This window comes from Mytilus galloprovincialis, chromosome 1 (genome assembly GCF_965363235.1).
Source record: "Mytilus galloprovincialis chromosome 1, xbMytGall1.hap1.1, whole genome shotgun sequence".
Classification (NCBI taxonomy): domain Eukaryota; kingdom Metazoa; phylum Mollusca; class Bivalvia; order Mytilida; family Mytilidae; genus Mytilus; species Mytilus galloprovincialis.
In genome coordinates this window covers 15119580-15138973 of record NC_134838.1, presented here as the reverse complement: position 1 = coordinate 15138973, position 19394 = coordinate 15119580, and the positions used below count along the sequence as shown (strand labels likewise).

The 19394-nt window shown below is 33.7% G+C and overlaps 1 protein-coding gene across 1 annotated transcript in view; it reads left to right on the top strand.

Moving 5' to 3' along the window:
• Window positions 1-19394, top strand: part of LOC143066724 (uncharacterized) — a 35747-nt gene that overhangs the window by 4938 nt on the left and 11415 nt on the right. Inside the window, exons 5-7 of the mRNA XM_076239539.1 lie at window positions 1685-1822; window positions 8273-8381; window positions 12319-12404. Of these exons, the coding sequence (XP_076095654.1) occupies window positions 1685-1822; window positions 8273-8381; window positions 12319-12404 (333 nt within the window). The remainder of the gene's footprint in view (window positions 1-1684; window positions 1823-8272; window positions 8382-12318; window positions 12405-19394) is intronic.

Sequence of the window (19394 nt, the reverse complement as noted above, 5' to 3'; positions counted from 1 at the left end):
AATTACTCCTGCCCGACAATTACAATTTTGGAGGAAAAAATGTGAAAGCCTGATTTTGATACTTAGGCCACACCAATTTAATTTCTTGTTCTACAGATTTTTGGACTCCAAAAATTGGGGCGAGCGAGCGATTTGAAAATTTTAATAAAAAAATATTTAATTTGCAAATTTTTGAGGCGAAGCTTGAAAAGTAAAGGCGAGCGATTATAATTTTTTTTTGTAAACATAAAATAGTAGGATTTGACAATATTAAGACTTGATTTATCACTTGTACTTTGACATTTCTTTAATTTATGAAGTATTTTTTTCCCTGTTTACCAAGAAATAATTGAATAATTAAATCTGGTCTTTGTATGTGTGACTTACAATGAGACAATTCTCCATCCAAGTCATAATCAGGTTGGGAACAACCCCTTAATGTTATAAATATCCCTTTTAATGAGGGGTCAATATAACTTTATAATATATTTTTTTGTAAAAAACACTTTTTAGTACAAAAGGGCTCATATTTTCCCAAAGAACTATATATCTATCTGGTATTAAATGGTCCAAGAATTTTGTAATATTTCTGGACTTTAACCATGTTAAGTTAACACATTTACTTTTACAGTTTAATATTATTCAAAATAAGTGGACCCCTCTTTTAGAAAAGTTGTTAAAATATGTTGTATTTAACCTCTTTTTGAGTAAAAAATGCTAAGTTATCAAAGGTTTTGTATAGTAGCACTTTACAAATCCTTGGTATTTCTATTTTCTTTTCTACAACAGTAAAATGACCCCTTGTCTAAAAGGGGAAGGGGGGGGGGGGGGGTATCATTGTTCCCAACCTGCTAATAACAAACACAGGTCAAAGTAGGACTTTTACACAGGGCTTTGATCAATACCAAACAGCAAGCTACAATGTATAAGGGACCCCAAAATCATTAGTGTACACAATTCGAACAGGAAAACCAACGATCTAATTTATATATCCAAACGGGAAAATACCAATGCACCACATCAACAAACGACAACTGCTGAACGACAGGTCCCTGAATCAATCAGGACAGGTGCATAAACATACAGCGGCTATGGATAGTTTTGTTTCGCCAGCATACAATATAATTGCAGTTGAAGGCAACTCTTTCAGAAGTTCCTTGTATTTAATTCTAACAATGAACATTTTGTGATAGGGAATATAAGTAAGGGGGAAAGAAACCTATGTTTTGTTCTGTATAGGTATTTCCGCTGTTATATTTCGGAGCACTCCAACTTGGGATTAATTGGTTTCACAGATATGTACAGTGTGGTGGGGTGCTAATAGGTTTTAAATCGTTATATATAGGTTTAAAAGACTTTGATCTAAAGACAAATGTTTATATCTTTTAATAATATTTACAAAAAAACGGTGCGGGAAATGGACATGATTACATTTACGGATGCGGGAAGCGGGAATATAAAAAAAATTAAAAAAATCTGTTTTGAAAAAAAATAGGTGGGGGCGGGTCCGTCGAACAAGGAATTAAATTGGTGTGGCCTTAACTAGTGTTCCATCAATATTTTTAATTTGCCTAGATAGAGTGAGTGGGGACTTTGGGTTTAGACGCTTCCCCTAGGATCCCCAACAGTGTGTCTATGTTCATTGTATCTTACATATTTTCAAAAAAATCTACTTTTAACTCAGATATAAATTTTATCATTATAGGATGAATCGGTAATCTTGAGTTCACAGTCAGGAGAGGAGGTATTTAATGAGGTGGCTTGGCAGACATTACTTAGTGATCTTGGAGAGGATGGTAGAGAACAAATGGTCAAATTCTCTATAGCTACAAGCTTTCAAAAAGTAAGTTATATAATTATTTTACTTTACAAGGACAAAAAGTAAGATTTGTTATTATATGTTTAAAAAGTTTACTGAAATAAAAAGACTTGAGTATATTTTCTCAAAAGGAAAATCAAGGTTGGAGTAATACACGTATGTGCATGTTTGAATTATGTTTTATGTATGTTATAAATCCAACATGAGAATTTGAGTCACATCAGTGAACACAAATTTGGCAGCCAATGTCCCCTTGAATGTTCTATATAAATTTCATTTTTTCAGTGACTAACAATTACAACTTTTCACATGGTCATCCATCATGAAATTTATAAACTTATTATCTCTCTTTGACTTAAAATAGTTTCAAGCTTTAAGCATAAAGGAAACATGACCATGATGACTAGGTATAAAAGTTTTTGACAGTAAAGAGTTGACTGATAAATAATTTTCAGGAGATAAATCGTAAATTAAAAAGGTTATTTTCACAGGGATTTGATTTCATAATTCCTAGAACATAGTGTTGACAAGATCTTGATTCAATGTTCATGTCTTCCATGCTGTTGATTCTAACGTTCCTCTGGTTCAAATTGGCAAGATGGGATTTATTCAAGATTTTGACTTAAACACAAATTAAGCACACATAAAAAGTTATAGCTAAAATGTCACTGTGGACATAATTTAACTCTACATGTATGATCTTATGTTGACCATGAGATTACATTTTTAACCCTGTCCTGTCCTGTCCTGTCCTGTCCTGTCCTGTCCTGTCCTGTTTTGTTCTGTTCTGTTCTGTTCTGTTCTGTTCTGTTCTGTCTGGTCTGGTCTGTCCTGTCTGTCTGGAACTATTGACTTGAGCTCCCTTTTGATTTTTATAAATTTTAGATTTTATGTTTCCGAGTGATTGGATTTTGAACAGATAAATCAAGAACATGCTATTTCTGTTTAATTACACTGAATGTTAACCTTCAAAAACTCATTGATGATCGTGACGTTACAAGCGTCCAGTCGGATAAAGTATTTTTTGGCAAATACCCCGGCAGAGAGGGTAAAAAAGGCATATCTGGCTATCAACCAATCAAAACCCAGGATTATTACATAAGGTGTAATATTCATAAAAAAAGGGCGATTTTCCTGTTTTCAGACAAATGCTTTGAGCAGTTTTCATGAAACCTTGGTGACTGGTTTAGATCTATTATTGCGAACCAAATGAAAGTTTACCATAGAGTCGTCTGCTCTTGACCAAGGTATTTAAACTTTTGCAAGTTAACCTGTCCCATTGAATCAATACAATAGCTATTGTTCTCTGTGTAGTTTATTCACTTGGACATTTAAATTTCTTCTTGGAGAAATCTATCACTCATTGATTAATTTGCCTGACCAAAAAAATGTCTTCTTTATTGATTGAAATACATGTACATGTATAAACTCACATAAACTGCATGTGATACAGTATTTATTCAATATCAATGATATATTTTCAATCTGTTCAATATAAGCACTGATTTAATTATAAAAAAGTTTATTTCTGATTTTTTAGCTCACCTGGCCCGAAGGGCCAAGTGAGCTTTTCCCATCACTTGGCGTCCGGCGTCGTCGTCGTCCGTCGTCATTCTTTTATAAAAGTCTTCTCCTCTGAAACTACTGGGCCAAATTAAACCAAACTTGGCCACAATCGTCATTGGGGTATCTTGTTTAAAAAATGTGTGGCGTGACCCGGCCAACCAACCAAGATGGCCGCCATGGCTAAAAATAGAACATAGGGTAAAAATGCAGTTTTTGGCTTATAACTGAAAAACCAAAGCACTTAGAGCAAATCTGACATGGGAAAAGTTGCTAATCAGGTCAAGATCTTTCTGCCCTCAAATTTTCAGATGAATCCGACAACCCGTTGTTTGGTTGCCGCCCTTAAATTGGTAATTTTAGGGAATTTTTGCTGTTTTTGGTTATTATCTTGAATATTATTATAGATAGAGATAAACTGTAAACAGCAAAAATGTTTAGCAAAGTTAGATTTACAAATAAGTCAACATGACCAAAATAGTCAATTGACCCCTTAAGGAGTTATTGCCCTTTATAGTTAATTTTTAGCATTTTTCATAAATTTTTGTAAATTTTTAGAAAATATTTTCCACTGTAATTACTGGGCCAAGTTCATTATAGATAAAGATAATTGTAGCAACAAGAATGTTCAGTAAAGTAAGATCTACAAACACATCACCATCACCAAAGCACAATTATGTCATGAATTTATCTGTGTCCATTGTTTAATACGCACATAGACCAAGGTGAGCGACACAGGCTCTTGAGAGCCTCTAGTTTTAAACTACTGCATCCATTTATGTTTCAAAGAATTTGCATGTTTTTTGTGGTTATTCAGTTATAAAGAATACAAAATTTATGAAGACCTTTATTTAAACATTATCATTTCAAGTTTTTATTTGTGAACAGACTAAAAAACTAGAGGCTCAAAGGGCCTGTGTTGCTCACCTTGGTCTATGTGAATATTAAAGGAAGCAGATGGATTCATGACAAAATTGTGTTTTGGTGATGGTGATGTGTTTGTACATCTTACTTTACTGAACATTCTTGCTGCTTAAAATTATCTCTATCTATAATGAACTTGGCCCATTAGTTTCAGTGGAAAATGTATTAAAAATTTATGAAAATTGTTAAAAATTGACTATAAAGAACAATAACTCCTAAGGGGGTCAATTGACCATTTCGGTCATGTAGACTTATTTGTAAATCTTACTTTGCTGAACATTATTGTTGTTTACAGTTTATCTCTATCAATAATAATGTTCAACATAATGACCAAAAACAGCAAAATTTCCTAAAAACTAACAATTCAGGGTCAGCAACCCAACAACGGGTTGTCCGATTCATCTAAAAATTTCAGAGCAGATAAATGTTGACCTGATAAACAATTTTACCAATGTCAGATTTGCTCTACATGCTTTGGGTTTTGAGTTATAAGCCAAAAACTGCATTTTACCCCATGTTCTATTTTTAGCCATGGCGGCCATCTTGGTTGGATGGCCAGGTCACCGGACACATTTTTCAAAATACTAACCCAAAAGATGATTGTGGCCAAGTTTGGATTAATTTGGCCAAGTAGTTTCAGAGGAGAAGATATTTGTAAAAGATTACTAAGATTTACGAAAAATGGTTAAAAATTGACTATAAAGGGCAATAACTCCTAAAGGGGTCAACTGACCATTTCAGTCATGTTGACTTATATGTAAATCTTACTTGGGTGAACATTATTGCTGTTTATAGTTTATCTCTATCTATAATAATATTCAAGATAATAACCAAAAAGAGCAAAATTTCCTTAAAATTACTAATTCAGGGCCAGCAACCCAACAACGGGTTGTCCGATTCATCTGAAAATTTCAGGGCAGATAGATCTTGAACTAATAAACAATTTTCCCCATGTCAGATTTGCTCTAAATGCTTTGGGTTTTGAGTTATAAGCCAAAAACTGCATTTTACCCCATGTTCTATTTTTAGCCATGGCGGCCATCTTGGTTTGATGGCCAGGTCACCGGACACATTTTTCAAACTACTAACCCAAAAGATGATTGTGGCCAAGTTTGGATTAATTTGGCCCAGTAGTTTCAGAGGAGAAGATTTTTGTAAAATATTACTAAGATTTATGAAAAATGGTTAAAAATTTACTATAAAGGGCAATAACTCCTAAAGGGGTCAACTGACCATTTCAGTTATGTTGACTTATTTGTAAATCTTACTTTGCTGAACATTATTGCTGTTTACTGTTTATCTCTATCTATAATAATATTCAAGATAATAACCAAAATCTGCAAACTTTCCTTAAAATTGCTAATTCAGGGGCAGCAACCCAACAACGGGTTATCCGATTCATCTGAAAATTTCAGGGCAGATAGATCTTCACCTGTTTAACAATTCTACCCCATGTCAGATTTGCTCTAAATGCTTTGGTTTTTGAGTTATAAGCCAAAAACTGCATTTTACCCCTATGTTCTATTTTTAGCCATGGCGGCCATCTTGGATGGTTGGCCGGGTCACCGGACACATTTTTTAAACTAGATACTCCAATGATGATTGTGGCCAAGTTTGGTTTAATTTGGCTCAGTAGTTTCAGAGGAGAAGATTTTTGTAAAAGTTAACGACGACGATGGACGACGACGGACGACGCCGGACGCCGGACGCCAAGTGATGAGAAAAGCTCACTTGGCCTTTTAGGCCAGGTGAGCTAAAAAACAAATTTTAATAGGTAAAATGTTGAAATTTGATCAGAAATCAACTTTTAATTTTTAAATTAGTGTTTATATCAAACAAATTGAAAATGTGTTATTGATTGAATAAATACAACATCACATGCAGTTTTATAATTACTTATTTGTACATGTATTTTCATCATTGACAGTTCAATTTTTTGTTCAGGTAAATTAATCAGTGAGTGATAGATTTCTTTAATAGTTATCCCACAAGGACGCAGTGTGTCAGTGTAAGATCACCTGAGGCCTGAGGCCAGAGGGTGATCTAACACTGACACACCAAGTCCGAGTGGGATAACTATTTTACATCCCAGCTGTTTAAGATTAGACGAAAAATCAATTACAATTCATAAAATCTAGTTTAGAACGCCACACAACCATTATAATATACTTTATATAATTATATTACTATGATGTATACCCTTTATGACCCCCAATCATGATGAGTAGATATCAAACAATATCAACTCGCCACACTTGCCAATCGGCCCACACTATATTGCCACTTTATAAAAAAAACGCCCAACTCTTGTTTACTGACTCGCCCCACTTTTGAAAAAGTGTAAAAGTGTAAAATCAAATTGATCAATCAGCCTGACAACCCACTTATTAACGAAAAAGGTTTAAACCCCACTGAATAAAAGTTTGCCAACTCGCCCCAATTATAAGAAGATCTTGCTTCCTTTAACTATGTTAAAATACCGTTAGTTTTTATCCAGTCGTCCTGGTGTAGTGGTATGTGTCGTGGCTTGATATGCTAAAGGTCTTGTTCGAATCCCAGCCTATACACTAGATATTTTCTACATGAATTTTGATAAATAGTCTTTTCCGTATAATTAATTATAAGTTTTATAGTGGATTTGACATTCCCGCCAAAATGTTACAGAACAAAGGAAAGCATGCATTACAAAGAAACTCAAACTGGGGTGATCTGGTAGGGGTGATCCGGCTCAAATCACCCCTGTTAGAACAAAGGAGCTGGGATGTAACTTGCAAGAAATGTAAAGGTCCCATTGAATAAACTTAACAGAAAACAATAGCTATTGTATTTCTTAGATTGGACAATAGAACTTACAAAAGTTTAAATGGACAGGTAACTTGCAGGTGAATCTGTGGAAAACTACGATAGGGTTCGCAATAAGATAACCTCCCTTTAGTTTTTCAAAAATTAATGATAGATAATATTGAGAAGTTATTTAACTTTATTCTTAGAAAATGTGACTGGCGTATAATGCTCTTATGGCACAACTGTTTATTGGTGAAAGTAGTTTACATAAACTAGAACCTGAGCTCATGTTTTTTTATTATGAGAAATTTATAGCACACCTGATCCAAAGAGTCATGGGAATATCTTTAAATTTTACAAAAAATCTTCTCCTCTGAAACTGCTAGGCTAATTGGAATCAAATCGGCAAAAATCATTCTTAGGGTATTTTATTTTGAAAATTAATTGACACCACAGGTTAGCCAATACCATAAAGATAGATAAAAACTTTAAATGCAGAAATGATCAGCAGGTCAAGATCTTCACATATGTCGTCAAAACTGAATTAATAGTTAACTCATTCTGGAGTTATTGACCTTTAATGATGTTATATTTTACAAGTTGAACATGCAGGTGAACAACACAGCCTCTAGTTTTATAGAATGAGTGGTTTCATTGTTCACTGATCATGAGCAGGGAGACTGATAGTGCAAGCTGGGCATGGTGTCCTATGGGTACATTTTCTTGCTTTTATTTGCTTTACAAAGGGAGCTAACTAAGATAATGTAATTTCAAATAAGAATGAGCAGTTGATATCTTCATTTTTTCCGAAAGAAAATTTTAAGCACTCATGTATTATTTTTCTCAAATGCCTTTTCTGTGTAGGTTATTCATAAAAAAAAAGTTTAAAACGTGTTGATTTTTCTCAGTCTTTAGCTTGGAAACAGGAATTGGTGAGCTATACTTTTATTATATATTTTGAAAACTTCAATGCTTCCTTCTTATTTATTGAAAAGGAACTCTGGAAGGACTGGAGTGCAGTCGTTCCTTGCTGCAAGTAGTTGAAATTTTGCTAATGTTAGGCCTAAGAAGGGAAAACATTTCAAGTTGATTTAAACGAAGGTAAATCATAGCCAATTTCTGCTTTTAATGCTTTTTCCTTTATTTATGTATACCTTCATCAGTTTTAAAAATACATGTATATAGTATAAAATACATTTTTAGGCCAAAAAGAAACTACTACCTAAAGGAAAGGTACCCCTAGTGATAGCTGTTATAGAGAGTGTGGACTGGCAGGGGTCTGATGCTAGTATTTGTTTAAAAGATAAATCTGGTAGGTAAAGGTATATTTATATGCATGTTAGTTGGCCAAATAAAAATATATGTGTGGTTCCAGTTACATACTTTTAAAAAAACAGAGTCGGTAGGTCTTCATTTTTTTTTTGATTGTCAAAATCCGGAAAAAAAATCAAGTGCTTACCGAAATTGTTTCCGGAATTATACACGCCCCAAACGGAAGTCCGCCATTTTTACATGTGTTTGGTTGTAAAATAAACAGTCATGATACGTTTTTAGTTAATGTTGCTGCAATCTGTTATGAATTCTTGAATTTTAGCTGTAACATATACTTCTGATGGAAATTTAGATGACAGATATGATTTTAATTATTTTAAATCACATTCCTCAAAATTTGATCGTTTGAAAATTTATTTTTCAGAAATGAATAAAAAAGTTCTAGGGTCAGGGGGTTTGAACTAGGGTCGGTCGGGTAACTGGAACCACACATATATTTTTATTTGGTCTAATAAAATAGTTAAGAGGGTGTCCATGGAAAAACCAGGCAGTGGATGGCACATGACATATTTTGTTTTCAAAATTTTTTCATCTATTTCATATCAAAAATTCATTCTTTCTCAAAGTTAAATTTAGTTTTTTTATTAACTGCAACAAATAAAGAGAGAAAAAATACATAGAAAGCACAGAAAATTCATTGAAAAGGGGAGATTACTCTTCATTTTGTACAAAATTTGGTTGCTTTGTTAATGAACTTTTAAGTCATTTTCTGAGCCATCCACTGTTCATTCAAAAATATCTTTGACATATATATCCTTTGCATGATATAAACATTGCATTGGATCCAAAAATTCAGTGGGAAAAAAATTATGTTGTGCCACCGATATCATAGGATTTGCCTGATATTTACTTGGACAGCCTCTTAACTGTGAAAATCCTTTTTAAAAACAAAGTTCTGTGAGTTCATTAATATTCGTTAGATACTAATGTTCGTGGATTTCGTGGGTACAAGAGAACCACAAATTCAAATGATCAATGAATTACAAATTTTCTGAAGGAATGTATGCAGAATTTGCCAAAACCATGAAATCAAATATCCACCAATATGCAAATTTTCCTCAAACCACGAAAAAATTGGTACCCATGAAAATAAATGAATCCACAGTATACTCATCAACACAAAAAAAAACTTACTGCTTTTTCCCATATAGTTTCACAATTTCTAGATTTTTTATTTTCCATGTGTCTCCATGCAGTGTTCTCCCCAGGCCGTTTTAGCGTCGCAGTACCGCGACGCTATATTTCTTCCCGTGACGCTATAATAATTACCGCAACGCTATATATATGGAGTCCATGTATATTTTTTTTCAATGTTGCATTACATTTTAATACTATTTACCTTCCGGAGCATGGTTGTTTGCATTATTTCATCACGATTTTCCCCTTGCACTTCCACTGTGCGCTGTCTGAAGATTTTACAAGAGGTCTCATGAATTAATAGTAGTGCATTTATTCAGATTTTGTTAATAAATTGGATTTTCTTGGACAAAAAATGTTCATGTACACTTGTTTCATAGTAAAGCGTAGCCATGCAAATTACATGTTTAAAAAACATAACTGTTTTACCTCGTCATAACACATTGCGGGGGACATCGAAATACGAGGCGTCTGTCTATGTGTCTTATAGCAATATCTCTTCGAGTTTTATAATAGTGAATGAGCATTTATTTTTTAAAAAGTTATGCCCCTTGGAAATTTAAATTTATGGAAAATAGCCTTGTTAGTGCTCTCACAGGTACAATTCTTGCTAGATTTTTATAAATCTAACACTATAGGATAAAATCAGCAATATCTCTTGACAAGTTCTATAAAGGTGGGCAAACAAATTTTTTAAAGAGTTACATGTATGCCCCTTGGAAAAAAATATGTGCAATGAGGGGGACATTGGAACTCTGTTCTTTTATATTGAATTTGAAGTATTATATGATTTTAAGACTACAGGAATTTTATGTCAAAATGTTTGGCTGATTTTGTTGACTTTCTAATAAAATACCTATGCACCAAAAACATTTACTTTCAAGAAGTTGGAATTGGTGTGTTTCTATTTCTTTGTTAGTATACTTTATTCCATTTTGTTAGTTACTGGTGCACAGGCCATTAATATAGCTTAATTTCACAGCTACAAGTATAGATTATTCCATGTATACAGTTGATTAGAGTGTTCAGGCCATCAACATGATCAATCATCATTTATTTTACTCTTTGTTAACTACAAGCACTGCTATAGCTGTTATACAATTGTAATAAAACATCATTGAATGGTCAAATAGTAAATTATGGATGAGAATTTGTGTCTATCACGTTTCCTGTCAGGATCAATAATTGTTCCATCAACAGCAATTTGTTCTTCCATTAACCCAGACATGGTTGGTTATTGATTGATTGATTTACATTTATATTGAAAGATTAGGGTAAATTGTGCTTGTGCTGTCAGATCTGAGACAATCATCTGATGAAAAATGATCAAGGAATTAAACAGGACTATAGACAGTCAAATGGAATTCAGATATTTGGAATGCTTTGACAATTTCTTTATGTAAATGTCCTATACTTTTTTGATGAATTTTTATGAGACGTTGCCTTGAGTTTTATCTTCCTTTTTCTGTGGCGTAGTTAAATATTTATTGGTCAAGCTGGACATTTATAGCTCAGAAACAATGTCTAATACAGAAATGCTTTAGCTTTGTATCCATGGTATTACCATAGAACATATTCATACTTCTACAAGCTCTTTGATGGTATCAGATTACATTGTTTATCTTTTCTTAGTACTGTTTTGTTTTCATGTCCCTAAGCACTTTGAATTTGTAATTGAAGATCATCATGCAGAAGCAATATTGGAAAATTTACCTCTATTTGAATACAAAAGCATTACTCAGCTTTCTTTTAATTACATTTAAAATCCATTTCTATATATTCTTTTAAACTATAATACATTTTAAAGTAGAACTATTAAATCAATAAATTGATGTTGCCCCTCTTCAAAGTAATTGAGATTTGCATTTGAATTAACCTTACAGTTGATCAGATTGATTTAACTATACTAAAGTAATTAATAGTTGCTTAGAATTGCTTCAGGGCATGTGGTTTTCTTCAACAACCAATTGACTTAATTATCAAAGAGAAAATTGAGATAATCATGTTTATACTTTAAACATGATGGGGAAAAACAGTTTTTTACTGATTTAAAAAGACTGGTTCTGACTTAAAAAAAAGTTGCATTATTCATTTTATTGTTTAACTAGAAGAAAGCTCTCTATTTCTGACTTTCTTTTTTTTTTTTATTTGCTGGTTTGTTGTTCCAGAGTTAGGAGACATTTAGATAGATTTTCACATATTGTACCATAATTTGGCTTTGCTTGGAATCTTTACATAATTGTTGAAATTAGATATCATAACCATTTTTTCTACTATAGGTCATTCCATTGGACTGAACCGTTAGATAAATAAAAGGCATTTTTGAAGTATCATGCATTAACTCTAGTATGATTGCAATTGAATTAAATTAAAACAAGGTATTAACAGATGTAGATTCATTTTTGATTTTGAATATTTCCAAAAGCCTGCTCATTTAAAGCATGGCAGCTTCATTCCTTGTACAAATGTGTATATATATGCTGTATGAAAGGAGGTTGACTGTCTGACTTATATCAATTGCCCTTGACCTAATTCTCATGGTTGGCTGACTGCTTAAAGACTGTTTTATAAATTTGCTAGAAGCACAATACAGACTCCTTAAAACCACTTTATATAAAATTGAAAGCAAGCTTTTAGTTATTCACAATCTGCATATAAAATTAAAACCTGCTATCATTTAATATAAAGGGGGTGGGGGGGGGGAGTATATTAATGTTGTAAGCATAAAATGCCCAGTGAGTAGATTTAATATCAATACCTGTTGTTACTATAAATTACAGGAAGGATTCATGGCACAGTTCATCAGAGTTTGATGAAAGAACATCAGGGTGACCTTCAACCTGGAACTGTTGTAGTACTCAGACAGGTAGGTTAAATAACAAAGAACATCAGTGTGACCTTCAACCTGGGGCAGTTGTACTCAGATCGGTAGGTTGAATAACAAAGAACATCAGTGTGACCTTCAACCTGGGGCAGTTGTACAAAGACAGGTAGGTTAAATAACAAAGTACATCAGTGTTACCTTCAACACGGAACTGTTGTTGTACTCAGACAGGTAAGTTGAATAACACAGAACATCAGTGTGACCTTCAACCTGGAACTGTTGTTGTACATCAAACAGGTAGGTTAAATAACAAAGGACATCAGTGTTACCTTCAACCTGGAACTGTTATTGTACTCAGACAGGTTGGTTAAATAACAAAGAACATCAGTGTGACCTTCAACCTGAAACAGTTGTTTTACTCAGACAGGAAGGTTGAACTACAAAGAACATCAGTGTAACCTTTAACCTGGAACTGTTATTGTACTCAGACAGGTAGGTTAAATAACAAAGGTCATCAGTGTGACCTTCAACAAGGAACTGTTGTTGTACTCAGACAGGTAGGTTAAATAACAAAGGACATCAGTGTGACCTTCAACCTGAAACAGTTGTTGTACTCAGACAGGAAGGTTGAACTACAAAGAACATCAGTGTAACCTTTAACCTGGAACTGTTATTGTACTCAGACAGGTAGGTTAAATAACAAAGGTCATCAGTGTGACCTTCAACACGGAACTGTTGTTGTACTCAGACAGGTAGGTTAAATAACAAAGGTCATCAGTGTGACCTTCAACAAGGAACTGTTGTTGTACTCAGACAGGAAGGTTAAATAACAAAGGACATCAGTGTAACCTTTAACCTGGAACTGTTATTGTACTCAGACAGATAGGTTAAATAACAAAGAACATCAGTGTGACCTTCAAGCTGTAACTATTGTTGTACTCAGACAGGTAGGTTGAATAACAAAGAACATCAGTGTTACCTTCAACCTGGAACTGTTGTTGTACTCAGACAGGTAGGTTGAATAACAAAGAACATCAGTGTGACCTTCAACCCGGAACTGTTGTTGTACTCAGACAGGTAGGTTGAATAACAAAGAACATCAGTGTTACCTTCAACCCGGAACTGTTGTTATACTCAGACAGGTAAGTTGAATAACAAAGAACATCAGTGTAACCTTCAACCTGGAACTGTTGTTGTACTCAGACAAGTAGGTTAAACAACAAAGAACATCAGTGTGACCTTCAACCTGGGGCAGTTATACTCAGACAGGTATGTTAAATAACAAAGAACCTCAGTGTGACCTTCAAGCCCGAACTGTTTTTGTACTCAATCAGGTAGGTTGAATAACAAAGAACATCAGTGTGACCTTCAACCTGAAACTATTGTTGTACTCAGACAGGAAGGTTGAACTACAAAGAACATCAGTGTGACCTTCAACCTTAAACTATTGTTGTACTCAGACAGGTAGGTTGAATAAAAAAGAACATCAGTGTGACCTTCAACCTGGAACTGTTGTTGTACATCAAACAGGTAGGTTAAATAACAAAGGACATCGGTGTTACCTTCAACCTGGAACTGTTATTGTACTCAGACAGGTTGGTTAAATAACAAAGAACATCAGTGTGACCTTCAACCCCGAACTGTTGTTGTACTCAATCAGGTAGGTTGAATAACAAAGAACATCAGTGTGACCTTCAACCTGAAACAGTTGTTGTACTCAGACAGGAAGGTTGAACTACAAAGAACATCAGTGTAACCTTTAACCTGGAACTGTTATTGTACTCAGACAGGTAGGTTAAATAACAAAGGTCATCAGTGTGACCTTCAACCTGGAACTGTTGTTGTTCTCAGACAGGTTGGTTAAATAACAAAGAACATCAGTGTGACCACCAACCCCGAACTGTTGTTGTACTCAATCAGGTAGGTTGAATAACAGAACATCAGTGTGACCTTCAACCTGAAACAGTTGTTGTACTCAGACAGGAAGGTTGAACTAATAAGAACATCAGTGTAACCTTTAACCTGGAACTGTTATTGTACTCAGACAGGTAGGTTAAATAACAAAGGTCATCAGTGTGACCTTCCACCTGGAACTGTTGTTGTACTCAGACAGGTAGGTTAAATAACAAAGGTCATCAGTGTGACCTTCAACCTGGAACTGTTGTTGTACTCAATCAGGTAGGTTGAATAACAAAGAACATCAGTGTGACCTTCAACCTGAAACAGTTGTTGTACTCAGACAGGTAGGTTGAATAGCAAAGAACATGAGTGAGACCTTCAACCTGGAACTGTTGTTCTTCTCAGGCAGGAAGGTTGAATAACAAAGGACATCAGTGTGACCTTCAACCTGGAACAGTTGTTGTACTCAGACAGGAAGGTTGAATAACAAAGAACATGAGTGAGACCTTCAACCTGGAACTTTTGTTCTTCTCAGACAGGTAGGTTGAATAACAAAGGACATCAGTGTGACCTTCAACCTGGAACTGTTGTTGTTCTCAGACAGGTAGGTTGAATAACAAAGGACATAAGTGTGACCTTCAACCTGGAACTGTTGTTGTACTCAGACAGGTAGGTTGAATAAGAAAGAACTGTTATTATTATACCTTACATATATTACAAATAATTCATGGCAGCTGTAGATTTGTTTTCATTTAACCATGGGTTGGGCATTTATATTTGATTATATAAAATACGAATATAAATGACCAACCTATGGTTAAATGAAAACAAATCAATGGCTGCCATGAATTATTTTGATTCTAATAGGACAAATTCAGGTAGGTTAAATAACAAAGAACATCAGTGTGACCTTCAACCTGGAACTGTTTTTGTATTCAGAGAGGTAGGTTGAATAACAAAGGACATCAGTGTGACCTTCAACCTGGAACTGTTGTTGTACTCAGACAGGTAGGTTGAATAACAAAGAACATCAGTGTGACCTTCAACCTGGAACTGTTGTTGAACTCAGACAGGTAGGTTGAATAAGAAAGAACATCAGTGTGACCTTCAACCTGGAACTGTATTCCTCAGACATGTAGGTTGAATAAGAAAGAAGTTCAGTTGTGTTCAGAATAGATCATTCTAAAATTATTTTATCTCTGAAACAGCAAGGCAAGACTTTCTCAAATTTGATAATAGATAATAGATATTTTGGATAAGCTAAGGACTATCAAATTGAAATCTGCTGCGCATGAAAAAGTTTTCTTTTCTTTTTCTTTGAAAATGCAGGAAATCAAATAGGAACAACATCTCTATACACAGAAAATAATACCCTTAAAGTTGAATAGACAAACTTTGAGATGTTCAACACCAGAATAGTTTGTCAAATTAGTGCCATTATGATGTCATTTACCAAGCCTGTATCCCTACCAGGCATTGTTAAAGTTCATCAAGTGTCTTAGTAATGGTCATTATGCATGATCAACTAGTAAAAAGGGTTGTTTCATAGGTACTTGAAAACAGGAAAACCAACAACCTATACAAAAAACAAGAAACACATATGAAGGACACCAACAAATGACAGCCACTGAACAACAAGCTTGTTGTCTTCAAATTTCATTTTTTTAGCATATATTTTGATACCTAGCTTAAACACTTTAATATTAAAAAAAAATGTTTATCGAGAAATGACTATTAACAAGAAGAAAAGGTCACAATATTATATTCTTTAATAGTCAAATTATAATTCCTCATTTTTTTGCATTTATTATATGACATATCATTCAAAACAAAGTCCTATTAGTTTTCATGTAAAGTGACAAACTTGGACAAGCTGTCACAATGAAACAAGCTTTGTAATTATCCATACCAGAAAATTTCAACTTAAATGAATTGGTTTTAAACTAAACCTGATTACAACAGTAAGACTTTCTACTCTTATTATGTCTTGTCCCATGTGTAACATTAATATGTGAATAAATCATAACCACTTTATTTCAAAGACACAATTTAAGATACCCTAGTGTGGCTTGAAAGATATATGCCAATCATAGAAATTAAAGAAAGGACAAAACTGTAGACTATTTATATAGTTTGTTGAAAGACAATACAACCGTATATCATAACATACGAGGATGAATGGATAAATTGTGAAAACAACTGTGAAAATAAATTAATGATATTTCCAAATTGTCACAATAAATCTTTATACTCTTCCAATAAAGGCTGACAGTAATGTATTGTTTCTATGGATGACTTTAACAAATCCATTTGTTAACATGTACAGCTTTTAAGGTATTTTGTTTTACAAAGATCAATAGATGAGAAGACTTCCTGACGAGTAGTAATTTGTTCTTTCTTAACTTTGAAGCATATTTTTTTACATTTAAATTATGATTTAAAATTGCATGCTAGGTTCTAATTAAGTTGGTGATAATGGTATAATAATACAGTTTCAGCTTTACTATTTCTTCATGAACACATTTCAAAACAGAATGCACAAGATACTGAACAATGTAGATTTTAATTTTCTAGTGCTTGTTTTGTGGAAATTAATAATATATCTATACAACCAGCAGTAAAAAAAATTCTTTGAACTTAAAACAAAAAATAGAAAAATTACATAAGATTATGCCAGTTGGTGAATTGGATCTTTGAATTGACAGAGAATTTTAACCTTCACTGAAAAGAAATGCTAAAACAGGGCCGTGAGGTGACCTTCAAAACGGAGCCTTGGCACACCCCCAATAGCAATCTCAGCTTCTTTTTGCATAAAAATTGCTCCCAGGTTCAAGCAATACTGATGTAAGGAAATCGAAGGAAAACGGTCATTTTTAGCCATTTTACTGAAAGAGGAAAAAAACCCAACCCTCCTCAATCGCCGGCCCCCAAACCCCTGCCTCCTCTGAATTCGAACCCTAGTTACGGCCCTGTGCTAAAAAATAAGGAGTTGGCACTTGCATAATAGCAGGGGTGCAAAAATATGACTGTTTTGATTCGTCCTGGAATAGTACTAACAGTATGACAGGGAGCATGATCATTGGTGCAGTGTAGAAAAAATGCAACAATATCCTGGCAAAATTAGGATCAGTATTAAAGTTCATAGGTCCTCCTTATGTGAATTTTTTTTCCAAAAAATTTACAACCCTTTCACCACTAACCAGAATGGTCCATATTTAGGAAAGTGTAAGGAAAAATCTATTTCATAGATACCATCTAGAGGCCTGTAACTTCTAGAAAAATTGACACAATACTTCAGATATACAAGAGACATGAAGGAAAAGAAATACTCAGTCACTGAAAGCTAAACTATGCTAAAATAAATCAGGCCAATGCTATTGACATAAAACCTTGTTTTTATACGACTGCAAAAATTGAAAATTTTTTGATCGTATATATTGGTATCACTTTGGCGTTGTCGTCCTCGTCGTAGTCATAGTCAGAAGACTTTTGGTTTTCGCACAATTACTTTAGATATAGAAATCTATGAAATTTAAACACAAGGTTTATGACCACAAAAGGATGGTTGGGATTGATTTTGAAGTTTTGGTCCCAACAGTTTAGGAATTAAGGGGCCAAAAAGGGCCCAAATAAGCATTTTCTCGGTTTTCGCACTATAACTTTAGTTTAAGTAAATAGAAATCTATGAAATTTTGACACAAGGTTTATGACCACAAAAGGAAGGTTGAGATTGATTTTGGGAGTTTTGGTTCCAACTGTTTAGGAATAAGGGTCCAAAAAAGGGCCCAAATAAGCATTATTCTTGGTTTTTGCACAATAACTTTAGTAATAGTAAATAGAAATCAATGAAATTTAAACACAAGGGTTATGAACACAAAAGGAAGGTTGGGATTGATTTTGGGAGTTGAGATTCCAACAGTTAAGGAATTAGGGGCCAAAAAGGGGCCCAAATAAGCATTTTTCTTGGTTTTCGCACCATAACATTAGTATAAGTACACAGAAATCTATGAAATTTAAATACAAAGTTAATGACCATAAAAGGAAGGTTGGGATTGATTTTGGGAGTTTTGGTCCCAACAGTTTAGGAAAAAGGGGCCCAAAGGGTCCAAAATTAAACTTTGTTTGATTTCATCAAAAATTGAATAATTGGGGTTCTTTGATATGCCGAATCTAACTGTGTATGTAGATTCTTAATTTTTGGTCCCGTTTTCAAATTGGTCTACATTAAGGTCCAAAGGGTCCAAAATTAAACTTAATTAGTTTGATTTTAACAAAAATTGAATCCTTGAGGTTCTTTGATATGCTGAATCTAAAAATGTACTTAGATTTTTGATTATTAGCCCAGTTTTCAAGTTGGTCCAAATCGGGGTCCAAAATTAAACTTTGTTTGATTTCATCAAAAATTGAATAATTGGGGTTCTTTGATATGCCCAATCTAACTGTGTATGTAGATTCTTAATTTTTGGTCCCGTTTTCAAATTGGTCTACATTAAAGTCCAAAGGGTCCAAAATTAAACTAAGTTTGATTTTAACAAAAATTGAATTCTTGGGCTTCTTTGATATGCTGAATCTAAACATGTACTTAGATTTTTGATTATGGGTCCAGTTTTCAAGTTGGTCCAAATCAGGATCCAAAATTATTATATTAAGTACTGTGCAATAGCAAAAAATTTTCAATTGCACAGTATTCAGCAATAGCAAGGAATCTTCAATTGCACAGTATTGTGCAATAGCAAGAAATTTTGTATTGCGCAATAGCAAGAAATATCTAATTGCACAATATTGCGCAATAGCAAGGAATTTTCAATTGGAGTTATCTTTCTTTGTCCAGAATAGTAGTTGAATCAACTTAAATCATTGTTTTATACAATATACAATGTATATTTACTTTTACTACCAACTGATAAATTAAAACAATCTTTACCATTCAGTGATAACAAGCACTTTTTTTACATTTTAATATTTTATGATGTATTTAAATGAGTAGTTATTGTTGCAAACTCCATTAGAAATTTTAATTGAGATCAGTTTTCGAATAAGGGAAAGGGGGATGTGAAAAAAAAATTGGGGGGGTTCAATTTTTCTCATTTCAGATTTCATAAATAAAAAGAAAATTTCTTCAAACATTTTTTT